The following is a 25,028-nucleotide window of genomic DNA, read 5'->3' as shown; positions in this document are numbered from 1 at the left end:
GGACTCTTACCATGTGTTGTTACAAGGCCCTCCCTACATCCTGAGCTCGCCGCTCTGCAAGAAGACCATAAGAACCACCGAGTAGCCATAACAAGGGGTCAACTCGCGGGGCAATGAATGTTCTTCTTGGAGTACTCACCCGACTGTAGCAGCCCGAGCCTCGTGGGGTCGTGCGGTTGTTCCAAATGAAAGGAGGCACAGGAATACTGTGATAAATACCGTAATGACGACCAGTTTATGTATTGGCTTTTCCACGTATGCAAGGGTCCAGAGGGTCCGATGACCATGACGATGCCGATCAAGAAGGTGACCACCACGACGAAGCGGTCGACCCTCTCGCCATCCGTGATAAAGAGCCCATCTACGCTCAGACCCAATAACCAATAGAACCGCTATTCCCGTAGAATGATTTATATACCAAGAAGGAGGATCATACTTTCAGTGCCATATCTGCAATAGAGAGGATCCAGAATAGGAGGTCTGGCGCATACCTACTAGTAGAAATGCCAGACATCCTGGCAGGGCTTTGCTTTGACCTAGCAAAGCCACAATGTCTAATTGCTTGCATAAAACATAAGCAGGTTGCATGGGCCCCACTCGAAACCTGAATCATTCGCAGGCAAGCCTGGTTAGGGCAGCGCGGAAAGCTGGGGCTGGAGCTCTGTCCGTGCCCTAAAGAGCTGGTGTATACAGAAAGGAGGTGCCTCGCACCAATTGAATTTGGGGGCAGACTTTACCCCAGGAGCAACTTGCAGAATTCCCCGCAGATCGCCACGGGCTCAGAATCTCGGGCCGTGTTTCAAGTCTAATTCCCCACAAATAAGATGCCCCCGCTGATCTTGAGGCCGGTTAAATCCGTGATTAGCCTATATCATGCTCTTTCAATGTGACTTTGTTTTTTCAGGGGAAAAAGTCAGATTGCATATAAGAGAGCACATCTCCACAAGGAGTAGAGAGCGTGTTTAGGCATCTCGCCCTCTCGCAGCCATCATGCTGGCAATTCTACTGGCCACAGCGCTCAGCACCGCATTCCTCGTGCAAGCTCAAACCTTCACCAACCCCATAATCTACGAAGACTTCCCAGACAACGACATCTCCCGCGGCCCAGATGGCTACTTCTACTTCTCAGCGTCAAGCTTCCACTACTCACCGGGCGCCCCAATCCTCCGCTCCGCAGACCTCGTCAACTGGGAACTGATTGCCCACTCAGTGCCAACCCTCGACTTCGGCCCCAACTACGACCTCCCGTCCGCCAACGAAACAGCCTACAATCTAGGCACCTGGGCGTCGACCCTCCGGTACCGCGAAAGCACCGAGCAGTGGTTCTGGATCGGGTGTGCGAATTTCTGGACGACGTACGTGTACACCGCGCCGGACGTCACGGGCCCCTGGGAGCAGGCGGCTAGCTTCCAGCCGTGCTTCTATGATTGCGGGCTGCTTGTCGACGACGACGATACGCTGTACGTCGCGTACGGGAGCAACAATGTCAGCGTCGCGCAGCTGTCGGCGGACGGGCGGAGCGTCGTCACGACACAGGTAGTCTTCAGCGCCCCGCCGGAATGCGCGAGCATCGAGGGCAACCGCATGTACAAGATCAACGGGACGTATTATATCCTCGACGACTGTCCCAGCGACGGGATCACCGAGGTGTGGAAGGCGGATGGCCCCTTCGGGCCGTATGAGCGGAGGATCCTGGTTGATAGTGGTTCGATGGCGTCGCCGGTCCCGGGCACGGGGGTGCCGATCCAGGGGAGTTTGGTGGAGGTGAAGGAGACGGGGGGTTGGTATTTCATGTCGTTTGCCTGGAACTATCCGCTTGGGCGCGTGCCGGTTCTCGCGCCGATTACGTGGGGCGAGGATGGGTTTCCTGTGCTGGTGACTGTCGATGGGTCGTGGGGGGTGTCGTATCCGAGTCCGCTGCCGGAGACGGAGGAGGAGGTGCCGTCTTGGACGGGCGTGGATGATTTCGAGGGCCAAGTGTTGGGTCCAACATGGCAGTGGAACCACAACCCGGACACGACGAGGTTTACCCTCAATGACCCTGGCCTGACTCTGCACACTGCCACCGTGACGAATGACCTTTATGCAGCAAGGAACACGCTTACACATCGGATCCACGGCGCAAAGCCCTACGGGATCGTCGAGCTGGAGTTCAGCAACATAGCCGACGGCGACCACTGCGGCCTGGCAGCGCTCAAGGACGCAAGCGCATGGATTGGTGTGGTCCGCAATGGCACAGAGTACTATCTTGCTGTTGCGCATGGCCTGATGATGGGACAGTACGGGGGCACGACAAGCACTGGGACGATTGTAGCGACGGCACCAATCGCTCAGACCAAGGTGTGGCTGAAGGTGAGCATGGATGCTGGGGCAGTCGGGTCTCATGAGGCGAGGTTCTCGTATAGCTTGGATGGGACCGACTTTACGGAGTTGGGGGGCGTTTATACACTTACTACGGACTATCTGTTCTTTATGGGATATCGATATGGGATTTTCAACTTTGCGACCAGGGCTCTTGGGGGCTCTGTTGATGTGATTAGCTTTGCTACTGAGGAGTCTAGCTAGGGTATATCGCCTGGTAGATACAACAAGCGATACGATAGTATGTATATGAGGCTTGCAGCTTGATAGGAGGGGTTTGGCGAAATAGGTGCCCCAAAGATTCGTCGATTCTAGCAGATCTCGCTATCCCTTAACACGGTTTTCCTTCTGCTTGGCCCAGAGATACCCCGCTTGGCTCAATGTGATGCGTCTGCCTAACAGCCTTGCGCGGGATGTGGCTGTGTAGGCTAAGCCCAGAGTAAGCAACAAGTGGTGTGCTCCCTCCCATTGCACGGTATATCTTGCCCAAAGGCTGCCTCGCCCATCGAGGTTAATCTCACCGGAAACCTACCAAATGGGTGGCTCAAATCCGAGACGAGGCAGACTTGGTCTCCTGCGAGTATCCGAAGATCCCTGTGGATATCGCTGAAGCCGCCAATCACAGAGCCTGATATCGAGTCCTTGGCGGCGCCTAATGGGTGACGACAAGCCCAACCGGCCTCCAGATTCGCCAAGACAAAAGAGGGCAAGGGTGATAAAGGATACAAGGTGCAAGAGATATAATGCGGCTATTATATTCGAGTTATATAATAGAACAATGCCCCCTTCCATTGTTATGTCTGAATTCGTTTGTTCGAGTACATCACTTAGGGCTTTGAGCACGTGACAGCCTTAATGGCAGACAACGAGGTGCCGCCGACCGTGGAGGATACGATCCATATCTTCGAGGAAACAGGTACAAATTATTTTGTTCCATGATGAATATTTCTTCTCACCCTTGATCCCGACTATAATGATAGGCTCCGGATGGAATCACCGTGGGTCGGAGTTGGCCATCGTAAATGTCTGACCATCAGCGAGCATCATGTGACCAAGTGCTGACACGAATCTAGGACGAACCGACTGCCAATTTTGCCATGTATGTCTCTTGATAACCGACCTGGGTGCTAATCTCTGAGTGGAGGTATAGATTTTGCACCAACCATTTCGACAAAGTCCGTCTCGACTACAAGGACTGGTTCCAGCCGGCATTCTGGTCAGTCATAGACAAGGACCTGAACGGAACTTTTCACTGCCAGTATGACTACATGGGAGAAAGAGTTACGCCAAAGGGTATGTACTTTTCTCCTTTCTTCCCTTTGCGGACTACTAATACATCTAGTATCATGGACCTGCTTCAAACTGAAGCGCGTGCACAGCGCCAATGTCTACAACTGGAAGCAGCCAAGTCTGCACGTCACCTGGGACCACCAAACTCGGAGACAGCTAGTCTACCTTTTTGATTTCCTACCGCCGACTAACCAGAATGAAGAACAGAAGGAGTTTCTTTCCACCCTGCCCTCGCCCGAAGCACGGCAAAACAACCCTTTCGCTTGGCACGCGGCGTTTTCTCGAGTCGTGCTGGAACAGTATGATGAAGCCTATTGGCTGGTCAGAGATCGAGTACGAGATCACGAAAAGGTTAGCTCTAATTTCATATACACAATGAATGATCTTGGAAAACTACTGACAATGTATGGCTAGAACCGCCGCTTCAACGTCAACAGCAAAGACTTCTTCCCAGAGCTGCACGACATCGCGCGGCACGCCTTCCACTACAGCGAAATTATCGAAGTCGCCGAAAACACGCTGAACCGACTGGTTCAGGAACAGATCCGCTGGCGCGAAGAGGATGGAGCTGCCATACACGACGGGGGCATCGGGTATTGGTTAGATCCACACCAGGAACTTCTACTTCAGCAGAAGGCTGCGTATGCACTCAAGGCGAGATCAAAGTCGCTGAATGAGAGGTTGCTTAATGAGATTAACTTGGTACGGTGCCTTTTTTCGCTGCTGAGTATGAAAACCTAAATGGCGCCAGGCTGACTGAGAATACGCAGGGATTCAACCTCGTCTTACAAGCAGATAGTGCCTGGATGAAGACCATCGCATTTGTCAGCATGGTGTACCTCCCCGGAACCTTTGTCTCTGTAAGCACCTCTACGCTCACTATCAGCCTCACAACACCCCAAGACTAATAACGCAGGGCCTCTTCGGAACAAACTTCTTCGACTTCGACTCCCCCACACCCGGCCTGTGGGCGCACTCCAACTTCTGGCTCTATTGGGCCGTCGCGGTGCCCCTCACAATGGCCACAATGGGCATCTGGGCAGCCTGGCATCGACGGACGGATATCCAGCAGCGGTGGGACTCGTCATATTCGTCTATGCAGCGGAAGTTGCTTATGAGGAGTCTCGCCAAGCAGAACATGGGGAATGCGGATTCTGCGCTGCACAAGTCTGGGACTGAGCTGAGTATTTTGGGACTCGTCAGGGCGGCTACGACGATGAATAGGAGGAATGTGAGGAGGAAGGAGACAGTTTGAGGTATATTTGTGGGGATCGTTCGATCTGACTCGAGTTCAAATTTTTTTAAGATCTTTGGCGCTGGTGTCTGATGTACAGCGAAATTTGGGTATAGTGATTCTCTATATATTACTTGAAAAAACTGGCTTCCGACCATGCTTTCACTCATCTTGAAGCCGCTTTACAACCACTAGAAGAAGCTTGCTAGATGGGGCTATGTCGAGACTCCCTGCGCCTTTCTCATACGACGACTAGGGAATGCAATATCATGAAAGTGCCCCTTGTACTTATTGGATATCGAAGATACTTCATTTTCTGGGGTTGCACTGGGGTGTTGCCAGCCAACACACCCCTACCCCCTATAGGTCAGCACTAAAAAGGAGTAAAGAAACAGGACTGTCACTGACAAGATAAAAAGCCACTCGGCTCAATTTTGCGTCTGATCATCACAGTAAGCTTACGAACCAGCTAACTACCGAGTAGATTGAACGGGAAGGCACGATCCCAGTGACTGAATCGGAGGCGACGGCCGCGCACTCTCATTTTCTGCGTGGGATGCAGAGCCCAAGGCTGACTCGAAGACGAGCCCAAGCTCAGCACGTGAGTTTGAGGCTGAGTTGTTACACAATGCTTACCCCGCCTCACTTTCTTTCCCTCCGCTGTGATGCTTCCTGAGACCTTATCCACCTCAACTTCGACGCAAAAATGGGCGACCCCGTTTCGGTAGCTGCGAGCGCTGCCGGCCTTATCGCCCTCGGTCTGGAGAGCTGCCGACTGATCGTCAAGTACTGCGACAACTGGCGAGGATTTGACAGCGACATTAGCAATGTCAGACTCAAGGCTTCAGGACTGCACTCGACGCTCACCCTTATCGAAACGATGCTGAGCCAGAACACCACAATTCTTCCAGCCATCGCAGCGGATATCAAAGCCAAAGTTGTTGAAAATGAGAAATGGATCAAAGAGGTACACACCGCAGTCACCAAATGGCAGAGTGCGACACCGACCTCTGGACTTGGCGACAAGGTGCGAGGAGCGGGCAAGAAGATCGCTTACCCATTCCGAAGGGAGGCACTGCTTGATACCATCAAGGTGCTTGAGGGGCTGCAGATGAATCTGCATACCGCACTATTGGTGTTTGTGCTCAAACTTCGTCGCTAGTTGTGTTGAGACTAAATCGCTATAGACTGCAACTTCAGCAAACATCGGTCCTCGCCAAACGAACAGAGTTGATACAGACAGTACATTCTCTCAGCTCCACGACCCTGTCGATACTTCAGTCGCACCACCCTGATTCACCCTGGCCGGTATCTTGTTTCTCTCTCCAAGTAAGGGTACAAGCTCTAACATGAGCAGGAGCCGGCGGTGCAAAACTGTTCGGGCCCCTCGCACCATGTCTGCCTTCCATCTCATGTTAGCCAGCCAGCCACGGTGGCGTCTACTGGGACTCATAGACGACACAAACGATGCTTCTGTCCGGGGATACCTGGCTTGATACAATCGCACCACCGCACATGTCCGCTTTATAACCCAAGAGCCAATGCCCGAACAGCAAGGGTTGCACTTTCTAGTCAATGGCTCGGTATCTCGATTGAGGTATCCCTCTCCTTCTATCGATGGGCGAACGGCCTGACAATTAGCCCGACGCTTCGATACCACCCAATCGTGTCGGTAAACTCGCCTGCCTTTCAGATTATATCACGGATGCCACCACTAGGCTCTAGGTTAGAGGAAGTATCGTCGTTTTATGAAACGGCTATCCAAGAGCTGCGCCAGCTTTTCCTTGACGGTAAAGCCAGCCCTTTCGACAGAACTCCTAGCGGCGCCACACTATTGCATGTAGGCTCGCCAATCCTGTCTACCACGTGGCTTCTGTTATACTAACCAGACTAGCACGCATGTGGACAGTTTCAGGGTTTCTGGGGAAACTTTGATGATTGCTACCATGTGAGCTGTTTCCAGCTGTTGCAGTTCCTGGTAGAAGCTGGATGCCCCGTAAATGAAACGGCCCAAATATTTAATTTTGATGGCAAGGTCGTCGGCCGGCAAACCCCGATGACCAGACTCATCAGTCATAGAGTGGGTGGGAAGGTTGTGTCCAAGTTTATGGATCTTGGGGCAGTGGTGACAAACGATGAGCTGATTCGATATGATATGTTACTTATGTTGAAGGAAGCATTTACCCAGAACGAAGAAGGTAAGGCCACGCTCAATTTGGGTTTTGAGATCGACACTGAACCAACTAGGATTTCTTGTCTCTGACCCTGTTCAGGCGGTCCTTATGCGGTCTGAAGTTGGACTAAAGGACCTGATAACAGCCACACAAAGAGCGCTGTCCGAGGACAATCGGAAGCCATTTTCCGATGGATTCAATCTACTTTCAATAGCCTTGAGCTGGCCAGAGGCGTTCTGTGCTTTGTTGGAATTCTATCCCAATCTTACTAGGGCCGAGCGAACCGGACTCTTGTCAGCTGCCATAAGGTACAACGTCTTCTACGCCGTTGAGGCACTATTGGATCTGGGCGCTCCAATCCCTGCGTACAGCTTTGCCCTTTGCGGATCAGAGGCAATGGAGGTGCTAATCATGGATATATTCATTTCTAGACGGCGCAGCTTGCTTGAGCTTGCTAAAAACACTCTACCAAGGCGAGTCCAAAATGAACTTGGCCTGCGGGATACGTGTCTGCCAGATGCAAATGCAGAGGCCGTTTTCCTCGCGGTTAAAGAGCGCCATCCGTCCATTGATCCTTCCCTTGCACCTGCGGACAATCGCCCGGTCTTCCATCACGGCTTGAAGATCGAACAAATGGACTATTTATACAATTCTGGGTTCCGTGACATCAATGCGCCTGACGAAAATGGCTCGCAAGCCGCCCTGAAAATAACCATCCCATGGGAAGGATGTGCACTATGGAATATCACTGCCATGCAGTACACTATCAGCAGATCTCTATGGTTCTTTGAGAAGGGTGTGGCAAGGGACACTGAGGTTGGCTCCGGTCAAACATATTTTCATATCATTGCACTCAAAATTATTGCTGTATTGGAGTTTGATATCGTCGACTTCACCCATCGTGCGATAGACATAATCCCCAATATCCTGACCTCTCTCCCTCAAGCTCAGCGAAACTTCCTTCTCAAACACATCCTCACTTCAAGTTGCTGGGATTCGTGCGCATGTGCCTGCTCCGCCGCAGGATGTACTCCATTGAATGTTGCTCTTTGCTGCCTTTTAAATTCCGACAATGAGTGGAATAAAGACATTGTCCCTGCCATTCTAAAAGCCTTCATTACTGAGATGCAAGGCACGACAGGGTGCGGGGACGAGGTAATTCGACTACTCACATTTAAAGACCTCTCCCTTACACATACATGTTGCCACATGTATACAGACGAATATATGTATGTCAAAGTGAAATCATTTGACGAGGGGGATGCCACGGAGATTCACGACGAGGAGCGGATTCTCATCGAGGAGTTTGAGGTCTTGGTGGAGGAGCTACAAAAGGAGTACGAAACAGTGGGCATTCCGCTCTGGGAATTCATCCAGACACACTGGTGTGAGCGAGTGAGAGAGTACCTGGTTGAGAATGAGGAGGTCATTACACCGGACTTGCTTTGCGTTGCTCTTGCGGGGAAGGTCGTTGAAGAATGGCCGCGGCACTAGAGATGTACAAAAGACATAGTTTGAGAACCTACCAGAATAATGATGCCCGATTCAATGAAGTATGATTCCGAAACTTCCCGTTGACAGCCATCCAACGAGTCATTTGCTTCACAGGTGTCCGAGCGCGGGGACTGAATCGCTGAGCGTAACTGCTGAAATTGTAGGGTTGAGAGTCTTGCCTAGCAGCCTGGTATCTATGCTTCGAGGCAAGTACGAAGAAAAATGTTATCAACCGCATCTTCTCAGCAGCATAAAACCATCGTTTTGCCGAGGAAGGTGCGGTGGATACAGCGCATGTCGCTCTTGCCTTTCCACATGCTCCATTTCTGCGCCTTCCCAATGGAGCAACGGACATTACAAGGAGGGTGCTATGACTCTACGCCAATCGCCACATTTTAAGCAATGGCCCTGCACCGTCTTAAAATATTGCTACACCGTTTGGATCCGTCGGGTCCAGATTATCGTGCACCCTTCAAAGACACGTGGTTAAGTAGTTCCAAAACAGCAGTCAATGCTGATTTGCTTCTCCTTGTACAGAGTTACTAAACAATGGTCTTTGTACAGAGACGAATAGGCTTGCGCTCCGAACAAAAATATTCTTTGTAGCTGTGTCTACTTGAAAATGCCATTTCTGTACAGTGTGAAGATGACATAAAAGCCCATTGTTTGCTACACAAAAGCCAAAGAGCGTTTTGCAACTACGTCTTTGTCTGTCTATGTCTTTATCGACGAATTCCTATGTCTATAAAAACCAGTGTTCGCCCTGCAGTATCCCCAATACTTCGTCCTGCCTCATCAACCCGCTGATTAACACAACCAACCTCCTCCCCAACAGTTTCCAACAATCCAGCTCGATACCACATTCCAGCAAACCAAACCAAACTAAACTACACAACAAGAGCCAACATGTCTTCCCCGAACCAGTTCGACACCTACCTCCGCCACCTCGGCGAGCGCATGATCGGGCGCCCCCCAACCCAAGAAACATCCGCCACCACCGCGAACCCCGAAGTAGGCAAACCCGCCTGGGGCCTCGCCATCGCCAACGAATTCACCGGCCACCTGTGCATCGCGCACGCCCCCGTCAAGAAAATCTACCGCGTCTCGCGCCTCGTCATGGTCGAGCCGACGGCCGAGCATCCGCTGCACTTGTCATTCAAGACAGCCAAGGCGGCGGATCTGGATAAGCTCTGGGATGGCAGTGTGGCGGCGGAACCGGCCAAGGTTGGGGAGGTCGCGAGGGGGTTCTATAGGGAGGAGGGGAAGGAGGGGGAGAAGGAGAGGCCGTTGAAGGTTGGAGTTGGGAGGGTTGTTTGTGTTTTTGATGGCTGTGAGGTTTGTTTTGTCAGGTCCAAGTGGGAGGGGAAGAAGTGATGGATGGGCTGCTGGGAGGGTGAGGTTCCTGTTTGAGTATGTGGGAGGGACAAAGCTACCTACTACCTGGTTGCTTCGTGTTTACCACCATAGATGCTAATGTACTTGAATAGAATAAAAGAACATCCTATTTGTTCTGAATTACCGACTTTTCTCGATAATATCCTCCTGTAAATAATCGTAACATGCTTAAAAAAGGGATGGATTTGACGATGCCTATTGCTATGGGGTTGGAGAAGGGCTTGGAACGTGTCTCCATGTTGTTGATGATGGAATAATCATTCAGATCCACAATGCTTAGTTGCGATAAGCGACTCACTAGTAGTCCAGGCTGCAAGAGACCCCGGTGCCTGCAGTGGAGTTGGATTCGTCCTGACCGATTTTTAATCCGCCATCTCCACCCGAGCCACATAAAACTCTCCCAATCCCTTCCGAGTCCCGAGTCTTATCCTCGCTGTCTTGTCATTCATATGTACCAAGAATGATTCAACTACCGCCTGCGTTCCCAATCAGTGTCCAGCTCCACCCGGACCCGGCGAGCCCCTGAAAAGAAATCCTCGACCAAGTGAGGGGCTGGAAACAGTTTGTATCTGCAAGTCATCTTCCATGATGGCATATCAGTAAGACGTAATGTTTGCTAACAACCCCGCTAGGAAGAATGGGTAGAAGCCGAGGATAGTCTGGCCGACCGATATAGTCTCATGGAGAAATGGGCTACAGCAGACCAAAGGTTCCGAGATGTGAGCTGTCCAGTGCTGTTGAATCTCTCCGCTCTCTCAGCACCTCATAACCAACTAGAGCAGTACTACCATGAACGCGCAACAACCCACCCAGCCTTCGCCGCACCGATACTAGTACAGGATGGTCTACAGGTCAATAGATTCGTCTGCCTCGCGTCCGCGAGCAGTGACACGCATCCATAGGAATACACGCACCTCCTCAAAATCCTCATCCTCTTCTACATAGTCCAAGACGGCTACAGGGGCCACCCGATCGCCTTCTCCACCACCGGAAGAAGCCCAACGCTCCAGATCCCAGCCTACATTAATCCCAACCCTAGCACGCCTCCCCTCAGCGTCGAGCGTCGAACATACCCTCCCCGCCCTGTTTCTCCGCACAGCGGACCTTCGCGTCATGGCCATGGATGCGCAGAGTCTGCAGACGGGGCTCATTAATGTGGTGCGGTTCGAATCGAATGGGTCGATCAGGTGCGCGACGCACCGGAGGCCGTTTAATCTGACGCAGATTATGATTTTCTCGATTGGGAATAGGTGGCCGCTGGAGGAGATTATCGAGACGGGTATTGGTGGGTGGGGATTCTGGAACCAGCCGTATGTTTTTCTTTCGAGGTCGAATTGGGTCTCAAAAGTGCCGATTATAGTGCTAACGCAATGTGTAGCATGGACATGGATCTTCCCATCCTGGATATCCTCCAGGGGGTCAAGGATAGTGGCAAGTTCCAGTATGCTGGGTGGGGGGATAAAGAACTCTTGGCGAGGGAGATTGAACGAGCGGCGCCTGGGTATCTGGAGTTGGAGGCTGAGGGGAGGGCAGGCGAGTTTGAGCTCGAGAGACTTGCGGAGATTTATACCTAGGGTGCTGGAGTTGTATGTATCGAATTAGTCAAGCATATTAGGAGTCTTAGTAGATCCCGTCCAATATCTGTTGGAAGAATAGGGGCTCCAGGACCCATGCTACAAGCAATCTCAAGGCTCTATATCTGCTCTCCACTTCGCAGGCTGCCCACCCCCTAAGAGTTATGCACTGCCCAACACGATTATTAACAAAGTCATGCGCAAACCACCCCTCTGCATGCTTTCTCCATCAGAGTACTTTACTTAATTTAAGATAAATATGCCCTTCCTGTCTTACACAAACCACGAGACGTGTTGGTGATAATGTGGATCGTAGAGAAGCACTGGCTCCTGCTGCACGCATCTATCGTGCTCGCGGAGCAAGTGAATCTTGAGATTCTGAGTAGGCTGTCCGTTAACTGAAATGCTTGTAGAAACAGGATTAACAATTATAAGCTTAATACGTGAATAGTAAAGTCTCCACTACTAGAACTATTAATGATAGCAATGGTCTTGCATGCTGTAAAGAAGACAAAGAGGGCCCTGAATAGGTGTATGGGTCAGAGTTCATTCTGCAAATCTCGGAATACAGCGGCGGAGAGGAGGTCCATTCCTAGTTCTTGAGGGTGTCGATAGGTATGCTGAAGACGATGCTTATCGAGGTGGCCTTGATAGACGCGGAAGTAGTAGGACTCACCTAGTAGTCTTGCAGCTGGTGGTCTTTCCTCCCCAGCTGTGGCCATGGCTTCCGCACCAGGTGTGGCAGCTTTAGAATCTGTCGGTGAGCAAGACCAAGCTCTCGTTGGTCAGAGACAGAAAAATGCTGCCATCAACTTTTATTGGGCTGGCGTATTTTCCCCTACAACAAAACAGTAGCGTAAAACAGATACGAGCGAGTACGGTATAGTTACAGTCACGGATAAATGCCAGAGCTTAGCAGGAACAAGATCCATGCCCAGCACAGCCAAGCCCCATCGGGGACGGCCCGCCTATCCGTGCTCCTTCTGGCGGCCACTGCAGACTTGAAGCCTCAACAAGACAGATACGCGACCAAGTGCGACATTTATCATCGACCTCCAATACCCACAACACCCCCCCAACCCGAAGACAGCAGCACCGCAACAATTGCCATGTCCCCGCTCCTCCTCCTCCTCGCCCTCGCGGCCCTTACCCTCCTCGCCCACGCAACCTACCTGGTAATCTACCGCCTCTTCTTCCACCCGCTCCGCCACTTCCCCGGCCCCAAGCTCGCCGCCGCAACCTTCTGGTACGAAGTCTACCACGACTGGTTCCGCGGCCCCTACCCAGGATCCAGCTGGAACATCGACGCCCTGCACAAGCGGTACGGGCCCATCATCCGCAAGACGCCCGATGAGCTCTCGATCCAGGACCCCGACTACCTCGATACCTTCTTCGCCGCGGGGCGGCGGGACCGGTGGAGTCGGCAGGGCAAGGAGGCGACGGGGTCCGTGCAGAGCACGCTGCTCGCAGCGGACCACAAGCGGCGGCGCGGCGCGCTCACGCGCTTCTTCTCCAAGCGGAGCCTGACGCGCCTCGAGCCCGAGATCGTCTCCAAGGTCCAGCAGCTCGCGGCGCGCGTCGACGAGTCGTTCCTGCGCACGCGCGAGACCCTCGACGCCGGCGTCGCCTTTGGCGCCCTCACCCTCGACACCATCACCGAGTACTGCTTCGACCAGAGCTTCGGCTGCCTGGCCAAACCTGACCTGGGCCCCGAGTGGCGGAGGACGTTCTGGGATATGCTCGAGAGCATCCCTTTCCTCCGCAACTGGACCTTCTTTGCGGAGATGTTCTTCTGGGTCCCGCAGATCGTCGTGCGGTATACGAATCCCGGTATGGAGCAGTTCTTCATCATGCAGGGGGCGAACCGCGCCAAGGTCGCGCAGGTTACGAGGGAGTGGGAGGCGGATCAGGTTATCAAGGCTGCCGGTGGGGATCCGGGGAAGAAAAGGGGGAGCAAGAGGACGATTTTCTATGATATGCTTGATAGCGCGGTGCTTCTGCCCCAGGATAAGACGCCGAAGCGTATGGCGGAGGAGGCGTTTGGGATGGTTGTGGCGGGGGGGTATACGACGGGGAAGGCGATGGCGAACCTGATGTATCATCTGCATGCGAACCCGGAGTGGTTGGAGAGGGTGCATGCGGAGTTGGATTCTGTGATGAAGGGGCCGGATGACCCCGTTACGCTCGCGGAGCTCCAGGCCCTGCCTGTGTTGACGGCCTGCGTCAAGGAGAACCTGCGCATCAGCTGTATCATCGCGGATAACATCATGCTGGTTGAGCCGAATGAGCCGCTCTTCTACAAGGACTGGGTGATCCCACCGGGGACGCCGATCGGGATGACGCTGTACCACATGCACATGGACGAGCGGATCTATCCCGACCCGACGGCATTTCGGCCGGATCGCTGGCTCAAGGCGGCGGAGACGGGGCAGGATCTGGACAAGTACTTTGCGCCGTTTTCCAAGGGGACGAGGGGGTGTCTGGGAGTCAAGTGAGTTGCCCTTTACCGTGCCCTTTTGAAAGGCTCGCTGACAAGTATCATCTGCAGTCTGGCAAACGCCCAAATGTACCTGGGGATGGGCGTGATTCTGCGGCGGTTCAACTTTGAGTTGTTCGACGTGGTCGAGGAGCGCGATGTACGCACGGTGAGAGACTGCTTTGTTGGGCTCGAGAGCCCTCAGTCCAAGGGCATTAGATTCAAGGTGGTGGGCAAGCGAGAGTAGAGTCTGTAGTGAGACAATAACAGATAACAGCTCAAGTCTAGATGCATCTATGAATGATTTCCATCTACAATTTAAACAGCCTCCACAATGTCCCGCACTCTCTCCGCAGCCCTAACCAAACACTCACCAAACCTCTCCGTCTGCCCCGCCGGTCCAACAATCGAGAACTTGACCCTAGACATTTATCAGCACCAGCGGCAATCCCTGGAAGATGTAGCAGAAACGAAAAAAAGAGAAGGAGAAACCAACCTCTCGGGTTCAACCTCAAAATGCAACCAAACCCCCTCCTCATCGCGCAACACACACCCATTCTCCGCCATCCCCGTCGAAAAACAGTTACTCACAAACTTCCGCGGCCGCGCCCGGATATATACGGGGTCATGAAATAAACCGGGCTCCTGCTCTCCGTTTCCGCGATCCACAATCTCCCGCAGCATCGAGAGGAATCGATCGGAGCCGCCGGCGCGCGTACAGGCGAGGACAGAAGCTGAATGCGCGCGCGCGGCTTCGACAAATAACTTTCTTACCTGACGTAGAGATACCTTGTTCTCCTGGCCGTGATCATCTACAGCGACGGCGGCATCGACAAACGCAGAAACCTGCACCGAAACAACCTGATTAATCTCGACACGCCCCGTCGCGAAATTACTCTGCAGGACCGTCTCCCAGCAGGGCAGGGTAGAGCCAAAGTAGTAGCGCCCTGCGAGCTGCACGAGGAGTTGGACTGCACTGTTTGCGGGGATCTTGTGTCGCTGCATTAGGGTCGAGCCGTAGGCGAGGGGTGGAGGGTAGCGGTGTTCGCGGGTGCATGTCGCCGCTGTGTAGGTGGTGCGGAGACCGTTGATGCGGGATTGCGTCGAGGGGGCGAGAGGGGCATGTCTGATGGGCTCCATCAATGTATTGATATCGGGTTCGACAGATGTTCCGTTGGTATGTCGTGTTCTCGGTCGATGCCGTCGGATCGCGTCGGCGATTTCGGTATTCAGATCATGCACAGTCGCTGCGTCTAGTCCCGTATGGTCACCCAAAATGCCAGAAGCGCCATTGGCAGTGATGATAAAGTGAATCGGCTTATCGTGCCAGCGGTTCGAGCCGTCTGAGAAATGAAAGTGGCGGCCTCGCTCTTCTGATGTCTCTGGTGAACTGTCGTCGAGGGAGACTACAAAGGCCGATTCCTCAATGGTGCGGATGTACGCTGCGTTCTCGGGGCTGTGCTCGATAAATGCCTGACGGGTCTGAGGTTGGAAAAGGTTAGTTAGTACCGTGACATTACCACAATTGGACGGTGAGGTACCTTTGCCCAAGAGATTCGGTCATCTGTAGTCAGTATTCCCAGCCAGTCGACCTCGCTGCTATCAGTCTCGAGTAGGATCCTGTCGAATATCTGCTCCAGTCTATCCACCTGGTCCAATCCGACCTTGTAAGCCTGTCCCCTTCTCAGCACAACGAAGTGTTCACACCTGGGATAGTGCACGAATCTATCAACCCCGACTGTAGGTTCGCGAGTCGTACAAAACAAATACTTGTAAAGATCCATACACAGCGGCTCCTCATTGACAACCCTAGGCCGAATCAGCCCCTTGTCAAGTTTATCCTTGTACCGGATAACCGTTGACACCACAAGAGCTGCTCGCTCCGCTTGCGAATGTGATGGGACATCCATAGGGTGCGTGAAGAAGAAGGTCATGTACGGTGCCAGTGACCCGTTCCGGACGAGGTATTGGTTGTGCAGGTAGAGGTCGTGGTACCACGTGGCAGAGTTTGCGGCCTGGATTGCTTTGAGGCGATCATAGAGGCGCTGTCCGATGCCGCCGGGTGCTTGGAAGTCGGCTGCTAGGGAGCGAGTTGTGCGGTACTCTGCGTCTGTTGCGTGGGCACGGAGGTAGGAGAGGTGTCGCTCGATGAGGGATTCCAGGGAGGGAATAGGGAGGGGAGGGGGCGTCTGGGTGTCCATAGTAGGGTGAGGAAGGTGGTCACCATTCGATGTGCCATTCACCCTCACGCTTGGAGCATCCACATCCACATCCGATGTCTCATTCGTCTTCTGCACGAGCTTCGACCGCTTCATAACCATCTCCACCAGCTGCCTGAGACTCGAGGCGTCCAACACCTCTGAGGTCTGCACGGGTGCCTGCGTCGTCCTCACGAGCCAATTCTTAAACTCAATCGCAAGAAGTGAGTCCAGCCCCAGACTTGCAATGGACATGTTCTCGCTAATATCATCTGCATCGAGAGCCAGGAACGAGGAGAGCTGCTGTACTGCGGCGTCGAGAACAATCCTGTGCACTTCGGCCATGCCCTCTGCAGAGGCGATCTGCTGGTCGATTCGTTTGGATAACAATTGCGTTTCGCCTGTGGTGGTCTCATCGGGAAGCTCATGGATTGCCTTGAATATCGGGTTCGCCCGGGGACATGTGGCCTTGGTGAGGCCGGTGAATAGCTCCCTAGACTTCTCGCTGTCCAGACGTGATGCCGTGGTAATGGAGTAGTCGAGAAGGCTGTACAGCTCGCTCAGCTTTAATGCGGCTGTGTTTGCCTGTCCCGTATTCCAGGTCTCAATTCCGTCGATTGCATCAAGGCGAACGGTCACGGAGTGAGGCGTGGGTGAGCCGTTCACTGTGCTGCCAGCGGCGTACAGTGCATGACCCTGACAGCCCAGGATGGCTGCACAAGGCGCGAGGATAACCGAAAAATCCACAGGGGCGCTTGCCGCGATACTTTCAACTGCTGCCCTGGTCTCTTGTATCTTGGTCGTGCTAGAATGGAGCTCCTCGTCCGTTATTTGTGTCAATGAGCGTACTTCCGACACCCACTCGACGTATAGAATGCCCTTTAACCTTGCTCCAATGGCGTGGGATAGAACAGAGGAGAGATCTTCCGAAATCGCAATGTTATCAATCTTGACCTGTTGGAAGCGTGAAAAGTCCAAGCCTCCTTGCCTTGTGTCTGCATTGGAATCCGGTACGCTAAGAATTTGTCTGGCCCCCCTCGCTTCGAGGAAAGTGCACAGTGCGTGATTCAGCGCTGGAGATCCTCCAACCACAGCGTAGATTCCATCCTCTGCTAGAACCGGAGGCCGTGGCTGCGGCGCAACCTGCTTAACAACAGCCGTCTCATCACTTTCCAAGACAATCTTTCCCAATTGGCGCTGACTTTGCACGAGCCTAAATGCAGTACCGATATCTCTCAGGTTCATGGTCGCCAGCGGCGCAATGGGCCTCAATTTCGCCGCCTGGTACCTCGCCACGACCTTCGAGAAGAGCTTCTCGACCTGCTTTGGCCGCCGCGCGGCGAGGAGCTGCAGGTTGACCGAGGCAAAGGTGACATTCCTCTGCAGCCTTGAACCTACCGTCTGCGGCACCCTGGAGTTTGCAACGTCAATCACGTACCCAAGGTCCGCGACGAGGGCCACGCTCTCACCAACCAGTCCTCCCGATGAGCAGTCGAGAATAACATCGACGCCCCGGCCCCCAGTAAGAGGCAATATTTCGCCTTTGAGAGACGAAGAGGAAGTGTAGAAGATTCTGCTCCTAGGAATCCCCGCTTGCTCAACGAGTGATTCTTTCTCCTTTTGAGAATCAACGGTGGCGTAAACATCTGCGCCAATGTGTTGTGCAATTGAGATGGCCGCCTGCCCAACATCTCCCGCCGCTCCGTGAATAAGCACAGACTGGCCCTCTTCAAGGCTCGCAATGGTATCGAACGCATACATGGCTGTCAGGAACGCAACAGGAATCGAGGCACCTTCCGTGAACGAGGTGAACTCCTCAAGCCTGTGCACCAGATGTCGCTTGACGACGGCTGTGTTTGTGTATGGCGGCGCTCCCCACCCACAGACCCGGTCTCCGGGCTGGTACAAGTCTCGACAGCCATCTCCCACCTCGACGACAGTCCCGGCAAACTCACCCATCATTGTCGCTGTGGGCTCTGCCCGGTCCAGTGCGATTGACACGTCGAGGGCATTCACTCCGTGGGCGTATACCTTTACCGAGACCTCGTCGGGGCCTATATCTGGCGTGTCGGAGAGAGGCACAAAAACGGCGCTGTCAAAAAGGCCCGGTGTCGTAAAGTGCAGCGCCAGCGGTTGGGTAGAGCTGTGGAAGGCAGCCGTAGTCGTCATGTCTTGCCCGGTGACATTGGCTGTTAACCATTGGTTCGCAGCAGTGTCGGGCTCAAGCCTGGGGACGAGCAGGTGGCCGTCTTGGTATCTATATTCGTGATCGACGGGAGTCTCCCCGTTTCCCTGCCTGCGCGATCGGTGCAGTACATCCGTCACCGCTTGATATAGAGTCGTCCTGTCCGAAGATAGAATGTCTTGGTAATCCAACGACACAATGTGCGCGTCCTCGATCTCCTGCCGCGCCACTCGCGCAAGTCCGGCGGCGCTCATCCCTGAGCTGTGCTCCGCAAAGAGAGTTACTAGAAGTAATGACTTATCATTGCGAAGGAGCGAAAGCAGATTCCCGGTTGCTATCGATGCGTTCAGCTCCCCTGTGAAGACGATATGGATAGATGCTGAGCGCGCCATCTCTCCATTGGTGATGCCAGCAGTGTCATCTTCGTCTCCGCTTGTGAGTAAATAGGAGCGCACTCCGTTTGCAAGCTCGAGAGCCAGCGGTGTCTCAGAAAGGAATGAGACGTTGACGTCGTGGAGGTTGGCCTTGTTCCCGTTGGTTGCTTGGGAATCGTCCAGGGAGGCAGGAACCCAGTCCAGATGATAACACGGAGGAGCCAAGTCCATGGACGCTTTCTCAGGCGCACCCTCCCCAATCGCCCGAAAATCCTCTCGTGACAGCGACGCAATCTCCACCGGCTTCCCTTCCGCATCAAACTGAAAGATGGCCACATCAACCGACCCATGCCGCCGCGCCGCCCTCGTCAGCTCACACGCCGCAACCAACTCACTCCCAGGAGCATTCAAAATATCCGCTGATACCGACACCTCACCAATCGACGTCAGCATCACGGGTCCCTGACTGCAATGTCGGTGGTACAAAGGTAGGACGACATGCATGAATGCGTCGAAGACTGCAGGGTGGATGATGTGTGGCTGCATGTGCTGGGAGGGCATTGTGCGTTTGATATCGGGGATTCGAAGGTTGCCGAGGGCTTTGTGGTCACCGAGGTGCATCTCGCGGATTATGCTGAAGCTGTCGCCGTAGTCGATTCCGTTTTTGCGCATTTCGGCGTAGATTGAAGTCGAGGTGAGGGTTTCGTCGCAGGTCTGTCGCATGGAGGCAAGGTGCTTTTCTGATATTGAGTCGGCGATACTTTGGGGATCAACCTCGTTTTCAGTTTCGGTTGGTGGAGTTTGGAACTCTGCCCTGATATCCCCCTTGCAATGCTCACTCCACCCGCCCTCAGCCCCAACAGAGGAAATACGGAACTCTTCCCAGTCTGCCCTCGACGGCCTAAGACTGAGTAGGACCTCGATACTCCCCGGGGAATCCGGCACAACAAGCGCCTTGGAGAACGAGACGTCCCTGAACATAAATTTTGCAATCTCACGCTTCTCCCCTCGGTCCTTGGATACCTGCCTCAGGGCTTCGATACCCATACACAGAAACGCAGACCCAGGATACAGCGCGAACCCATCAATGATATGTTCCTGCAACCAAGGGAGATCGTCGACGCTCAAGATGTGTCGAAACACGGGCTCGATCGTGCTTGTGCCCGTCAGACGAAGACCGCATAGATCGTGCGGAGGGTGTGAGCGGAACCGGTATTCTTTGCTCAGGCGGGATTCGTGCCAGTAGTGGTTCGAGTCGGAGTGATCCCATGGGTATGGAGGGAGGTCTGTCAGCACAGGGCGTGGAGATTGTTTTCCAGGATCCGGCTGTGAGGACAAGTCTGTTGTGGGGCGAACCGAGACGCCCTGTTCAAAGATACTCCCTACCATCTCGAGAGCAGCCAAATGCGCGTCTCTATTTCGGATCAGGCTAGGCGTGTATGACCACTTTGCTGGGGGGTTTGTTGCGGCGTTCATCATGGTTTGGCGGATCGGCCCTTGCAGCGCGGAGTGCGGGCCCATCTCGAGCAGGACCAGGCTCTCCGAGGTGGAGTTGCTGTGCACCTTCACCATCTCCTCCAATGCTGGTGCAAATCGCACCTGCGAGACCAGGTTGTTCACCCAGTACGATGGCCCGAGAAGATCCGTAATATGGGATCCCGTCACAGATGAGAAAAAGCGAACCGAGTCATTCGACCTTCTCGCAGACACACCGAGGATACACTGGTGGAAAATGTCCGAAACGGCCGCCATGTGGTGCGAGTGGTATGCAATGTCAACCTTCAGCCGCCGGTTAAAGACCGAGTCCTTGTTTAGCATCTTCTGGACTTCTGCTATGGCCAGCTCATCGCCCGAGAGAGTCACACTGGACGGACTATTGATGCATGCGACTGTACACCTCCCCACACTGCCCCGCCGAACATACTCCAGGGCTGTAGCCTCCCCAAGACCAACCGCTAACATGCCGCCACGCGGTAAGGATGTCTCCTTGCACCAGCCAGCCACGAAGCCCTTGTGGTAGGCAATTGTCAGGGCCTCCTTGTGGTCTAGAATCCCTGCGGCATACGCGGCGGCAACCTCGCCACTGGAATGGCCCAAAACTGCGCTTGGGCGGACGTTCAGCTCCGTCAGCAAATCGACGAGAGCAACCTGAATGGCCGTAGTTGCGGGCTGTGAGAGCTCGCTCGAGTTGATTCGCGAGTGGGACTCGTCCAGGAGCAGTTCGTCTACGAGACGCCAGGACGCCCCGAGCTCTATTAGAATTTGCTGCGACCTCTGTATGGAGCGGGAAAAGTTGTTGTTTTGGTGGATCAGCTCTCTACCCATCCTTGCATACTGCGAGCCCTGGCCTGTGAAGATCAATGCGACTGTGGGGTTTACGGTCGCTTTGCTCAGGCGGGGTTCCTTCAACGCAGAGAGAAGACCATCGTAAGATAAGGCAGTGATGGCCGAGCGCCATTTAAAGGTAGATCGTCGATGGGCGAGTGTCCTTGCAAGCTCTTGTCTCACTTTATATGTCGGGGTGTGCGTCAACGTCCAGTCCCGCACATTCCGAATGGTTCTCTCGAGCGATGACTTGGATCTGGCGGACAAGACGAAAAGCAGGGGCTTCTCTTGCTCGCCCGCGTCTGTGCTGCCGTTTGAGTGCGTCATGGGGCCGGGTGTCAGGCTGTGGCAGCCATTGTGTGTACCGTTTGTATATACATCTGGTGCTGACTGGAGGATAACATGCGCATTCGTTCCTCCAAAGCCGAAGCTGTTCACAGAGGCCAACCGAGTCCCTTGATGTGGCCAGGGATGTGGCTCTTGAGGAATCTGCCGCAACGATCGTGAGCCGAGTCACCGAATATCTCACCATGGGGAGCAACTTACCACTATCCCACTCCCCTCCAACAAGGGTACGAGGTCAGGCTTCAACTCTTTTAGCCCCGCCAGCGGCGGAATAACGGCTTTCTCCAATGCCAGCACCGTCTTGATCACTCCAGCCAACCCACTCGTGCTCTCCGAATGCCCGATATTGGCCTTGATTGAGCCGAGGAAAAGCGGATGCTCTCTCGAAGGTGCATCACCGGAGAAGACGCTTGTGATCGAAGTAACCTCCGCAGCATCCCCTGCCTGGGTGCCCGTCCCATGCGCTTCAATATAACAAACATCCCGCGGGTTGAGCCCAGCCTGCCGATACAACGACGCAGCCAGATCCCGCTGGGCGTCGGAATTGGGCAGCAGAATTCCATTCGTCTTTCCATCCTGGTTCACGCCTGTATTCCGAATCACGGCGCGGATGTGATCCCCGTCCCTGACTGCGTCGCTCAGTCGCTTGACCACCAACGCCGCAACCCCTTCTGCCCGCCCATACCCGGCGCCCCGGCTGTCCAAGGGGTAACATCGCCCGTTGTCGTTGATCATACTACAATCATCCGTCAAGATCTCAATCTTACTAGTTCTACGGACAGAGTTCCTTACTGTAGCGCACTCATCGCAATGGTCATATCCGGCCCCAAAAGCAGATTCGTCCCCCCCACAATCGCCGAATCGACCTCGCCACTCCGCAACGCCTGACACGCCAAATGCAGCGCCGCCATGCCCCCCGAACACCCCGTATCCAGACTCAGACTGGGTCCCCGTAAGTCAAACACATACGAAATGCGCCCGCACGCCGTCGCATCGCCGCACCCCGTCAGGTGATGCTTTGGGATGCACATGGGGTCTTTGTAGATCTGTCTGTCGTAGTCGCGACTTACAAGTGCAACGTAGACGCCCGTTTGCGTTCCCCGGATAGAGTCCAACGTGTGTCCGGCGTTCTCGAACGCCTCGTAGGTGACTTCGAGGAGAAGGCGCTGCTGCGGATCCATCGCGGCTGCCTCGGCGGCGGGGATGGAGAAGAAGGGGGCGTCAAAGGCTGCGACGTCCTGTGCGAGGAAGAACCCGCCGCGCGCGTTGTGTGTGCCTCGTGCATCGGGGTCTGGATGGTGGAACGCGTGTTCGTTGTATCGCGAGGGCGGGACCGGCGACCAGCATTGCTGCTTGCGAGAAATGATCTCCCAGAGCTTGTCTGGTGTATCTGCGCCGCCCGGGAAACGGCATGATAGCCCGACTATCGCGATGGGCTCTGGGACGGACATGGTGAGTTGCTCCTGGTGTTGCTCTTGGTATGGAACATGAAGGGGCAACGAGCTGTTGTTGTTGGTGTTGTCTCGTCGTCGTGGACACTTGTGCATATGCATATACCTCTGACCGGCCTGCATCTCAGGCTGTATGCCGGACTTGACTCGCAAAGCGAGCATCAAGTTTCACTCCTGTGGCTTGATAGTGCCCACATAGTCCACCAACTCGTGGACATAGCCTCTATCCACCCTCTCCGTCCCTCCTTTACAAGAAGAGCATTGTCTCCAGCTAGCCCACGCCACCAGCGGGTCGGAAACGACAATGGCGAGACAGTTTCAGGCGTTTCAGCCGTCCGAGTTTCCCATGTCTTGCCCTGAAGCTTCATGTCTTGGAGGCTGTATTTGTCACCATACTTAGATAGGAACGGGGATTCGCTCCGCGCGGCTGGTTGGCCCCCAACTTACCCCAAATTTAGCGCTCATTTCATCGGTTTAGCCTGGAGCCCCGCGGGATCCCTGCTCGATGCTGCATAAGCGTGCATGCCCTAATCTATACGCTTACGTCGTCAGCATTACATGATCCTCCAGGTGGAGCCGATTTTATGGTATCCCAGGCCAAATCCTCGCTTCTGGGGTAGCTTCATGTAGCTTTATGCTATACCGCGCCGACCTTTACGCTGAGGAATAGCCGACAAGACCACGTCTACTGACCGGGAAACAGCCACCTGGAACATCATACAATAGGCATGACTAGAAGCAGTGTAACAAGGAATCTAGTACGTCTTAGACACACCCCGCGCTCCCATTCGCCCTGCTCTCAGCAAAACCCCCCCCTAACAACCTCCCAAACAAACTCCACCTGCCGCCTCACAAGCCCCGGCATTTCCGGCCCGTGCAGGACATACACGTGTTCCTTCCCGGGGGCAAAGACCTGCCGCTTAGGCGCACGCAGCGACTCAAAGACGGCCGTTTGCTTTGCCGGCGGCGAGATCTGGTCTTCGGACGGGGTGAGGAACAGGACGGGGGTCGGGTGGATCTGCGCCGCCATGGCTTCGGGGACGGGCTCGAAGAGGAACATGCGGTGGTAGGATTGTAGCGTCGTGCCGTTGGGGTTGTGGGTTAGGCCGGGTAAGTCAGGAGGAGTCGTCGTAGTGTCGTTGTCGTTGTCGTTGTTGTTGTCTGTCTCGCCGTTGGCTTCGGCGTGATCGCCCAATCCCCCGTCCCCGTTTCCGTCCCCGTTCAGGTTCAGCTTCAGGTCCTCATGGTGCTGCGCATTGACATGCGAATTAAACGGAATCTCCGCCAAACTCTCCATAATCGGGAGCACATACCCCTCTTCGCCGCGGAGCACCTGCGCCTCGCGATCCTTGACCATCTGCCGCTTCAGCCGCTTGCTATCGCCCTCCTTGACGGGGAGAAACTTGAAAATCGGCGCCACGGCAATAACCCCCGCGATGCGCCGATCCACACTCGCCGCACTCAGCGCAATCCCCGCCGAGAGCGAAATCCCCCAGAAGAAGATGGCTTTAGCGTCTACGATTGGTAGTGTCGTCAGGTAGCAGAATGCGTCGGAGTAGTCCTCGACCTGCGCAAAGGGGTTGATGTCGTTGCGCGGGAAGCCGCCGCTGGTTCCGGTGTTGCGCGGGTCGTAGACGAGCGCGGTGATTCCGGCTTTTTGGAGCTCGGTTGCGACGCCGGGGGGGAAGTTGGTTAGGGTTACGTTGTACTGTGCAATGGTTTAGTTGGTAATGTGGTGGCATTGGCATGGTGAATGGGGGCGTGGGTTGTTGGTCGGAGGGGTACGTACACCCGGGCTGAGGATCACAGCTGGGCCCTTTTGCGCTGCGGGGTAGAGCCTCCCGCGCAGGAAGATGCCGTCGAGAGTCTTGAATTGCACTTTCTCATATTGTTCCGCCATGGTCTGGACAGGAGCAGGATAGAGTAGGGTAGCGAATCAGTGACCTGGATTGTAGGGCAGGTCAGACCAGGTATGAGGCAACAATAAATGCCCCCGAAGTTTCATGGTACGTATACGTGGTTGCTAGTGGAGTAATCTGCACGGCGACGGACCGGTAAACCGAGACTAGGGCTGCTGTCCTTCCATATGGAGCTTTGGCCGTGAGGATGTGGCTGAGCCGCTGAAGGCGTGAGACATGGACTAGCACTCGCT

General features: G+C 54.3%; 7 protein-coding genes across 7 annotated transcripts; 5 read left to right on the top strand and 2 right to left on the bottom strand.

The window, feature by feature from the left end:
- Positions 1–990: 990 nt before the first annotated feature.
- BJX68DRAFT_268591 (putative xylosidase/glycosyl hydrolase) lies at positions 991–2,565 on the top strand (the record flags this gene model as incomplete). Its single annotated transcript, XM_071046132.1, has 1 exon — positions 991–2,565. One exon carries the CDS (start codon positions 991–993, stop codon positions 2,563–2,565), a length of 1,575 nt encoding a protein of 524 aa, XP_070897195.1.
- Positions 2,566–3,216: 651 nt separating this feature from the next.
- Positions 3,217–4,906, top strand: BJX68DRAFT_268590 (uncharacterized protein; the record flags this gene model as incomplete). The annotated part of the gene is made up of 8 exons (XM_071046131.1): positions 3,217–3,277; positions 3,342–3,379; positions 3,435–3,460; positions 3,512–3,654; positions 3,704–4,002; positions 4,066–4,353; positions 4,422–4,511; positions 4,568–4,906. 8 exons carry the CDS (start codon positions 3,217–3,219, stop codon positions 4,904–4,906), a joined length of 1,284 nt encoding a protein of 427 aa, XP_070897194.1.
- Positions 4,907–5,591: 685 nt separating this feature from the next.
- Positions 5,592–8,553, top strand: BJX68DRAFT_268589 (uncharacterized protein; the record flags this gene model as incomplete). Its single annotated transcript, XM_071046130.1, has 5 exons — positions 5,592–6,022; positions 6,073–6,193; positions 6,243–6,725; positions 6,780–7,083; positions 7,133–8,553. The coding sequence occupies 5 exons, from the start codon at positions 5,592–5,594 to the stop codon at positions 8,551–8,553; spliced, it is 2,760 nt and encodes a 919-aa protein (XP_070897193.1).
- A 906-nt stretch (positions 8,554–9,459) lies between these two features.
- On the top strand, positions 9,460–11,522 carry BJX68DRAFT_268588 (uncharacterized protein; the record flags this gene model as incomplete). The annotated part of the gene is made up of 4 exons (XM_071046129.1): positions 9,460–9,888; positions 10,581–10,799; positions 10,894–11,258; positions 11,327–11,522. 4 exons carry the CDS (start codon positions 9,460–9,462, stop codon positions 11,520–11,522), a joined length of 1,209 nt encoding a protein of 402 aa, XP_070897192.1.
- A 1,109-nt stretch (positions 11,523–12,631) lies between these two features.
- Positions 12,632–14,245, top strand: BJX68DRAFT_256400 (cytochrome P450; the record flags this gene model as incomplete). The annotated part of the gene is made up of 2 exons (XM_071043183.1): positions 12,632–14,013; positions 14,071–14,245. 2 exons carry the CDS (start codon positions 12,632–12,634, stop codon positions 14,243–14,245), a joined length of 1,557 nt encoding a protein of 518 aa, XP_070897191.1.
- Positions 14,246–14,316: 71 nt separating this feature from the next.
- BJX68DRAFT_268586 (type I polyketide synthase) lies at positions 14,317–22,876 on the bottom strand (the record flags this gene model as incomplete). Its single annotated transcript, XM_071046128.1, has 5 exons — positions 14,317–14,419; positions 14,495–15,480; positions 15,540–21,569; positions 21,627–22,161; positions 22,218–22,876. 5 exons carry the CDS (start codon positions 22,874–22,876, stop codon positions 14,317–14,319), a joined length of 8,313 nt encoding a protein of 2,770 aa, XP_070897190.1.
- Positions 22,877–23,675: 799 nt separating this feature from the next.
- On the bottom strand, positions 23,676–24,776 carry BJX68DRAFT_268585 (alpha/beta hydrolase; the record flags this gene model as incomplete). Its single annotated transcript, XM_071046127.1, has 2 exons — positions 23,676–24,584; positions 24,666–24,776. 2 exons carry the CDS (start codon positions 24,774–24,776, stop codon positions 23,676–23,678), a joined length of 1,020 nt encoding a protein of 339 aa, XP_070897189.1.
- Positions 24,777–25,028: the final 252 nt, after the last annotated feature.

The sequence above is a fragment of the Aspergillus pseudodeflectus genome (assembly GCF_044049435.1).
Source record: "Aspergillus pseudodeflectus strain CBS 756.74 chromosome Unknown BJX68scaffold_32, whole genome shotgun sequence".
Lineage (NCBI taxonomy): Eukaryota > Fungi > Ascomycota > Eurotiomycetes > Eurotiales > Aspergillaceae > Aspergillus > Aspergillus pseudodeflectus.
The sequence above is the reverse complement of the archived record's forward strand: the minus strand, read 5'-3'. Positions and strand labels throughout refer to the sequence as shown.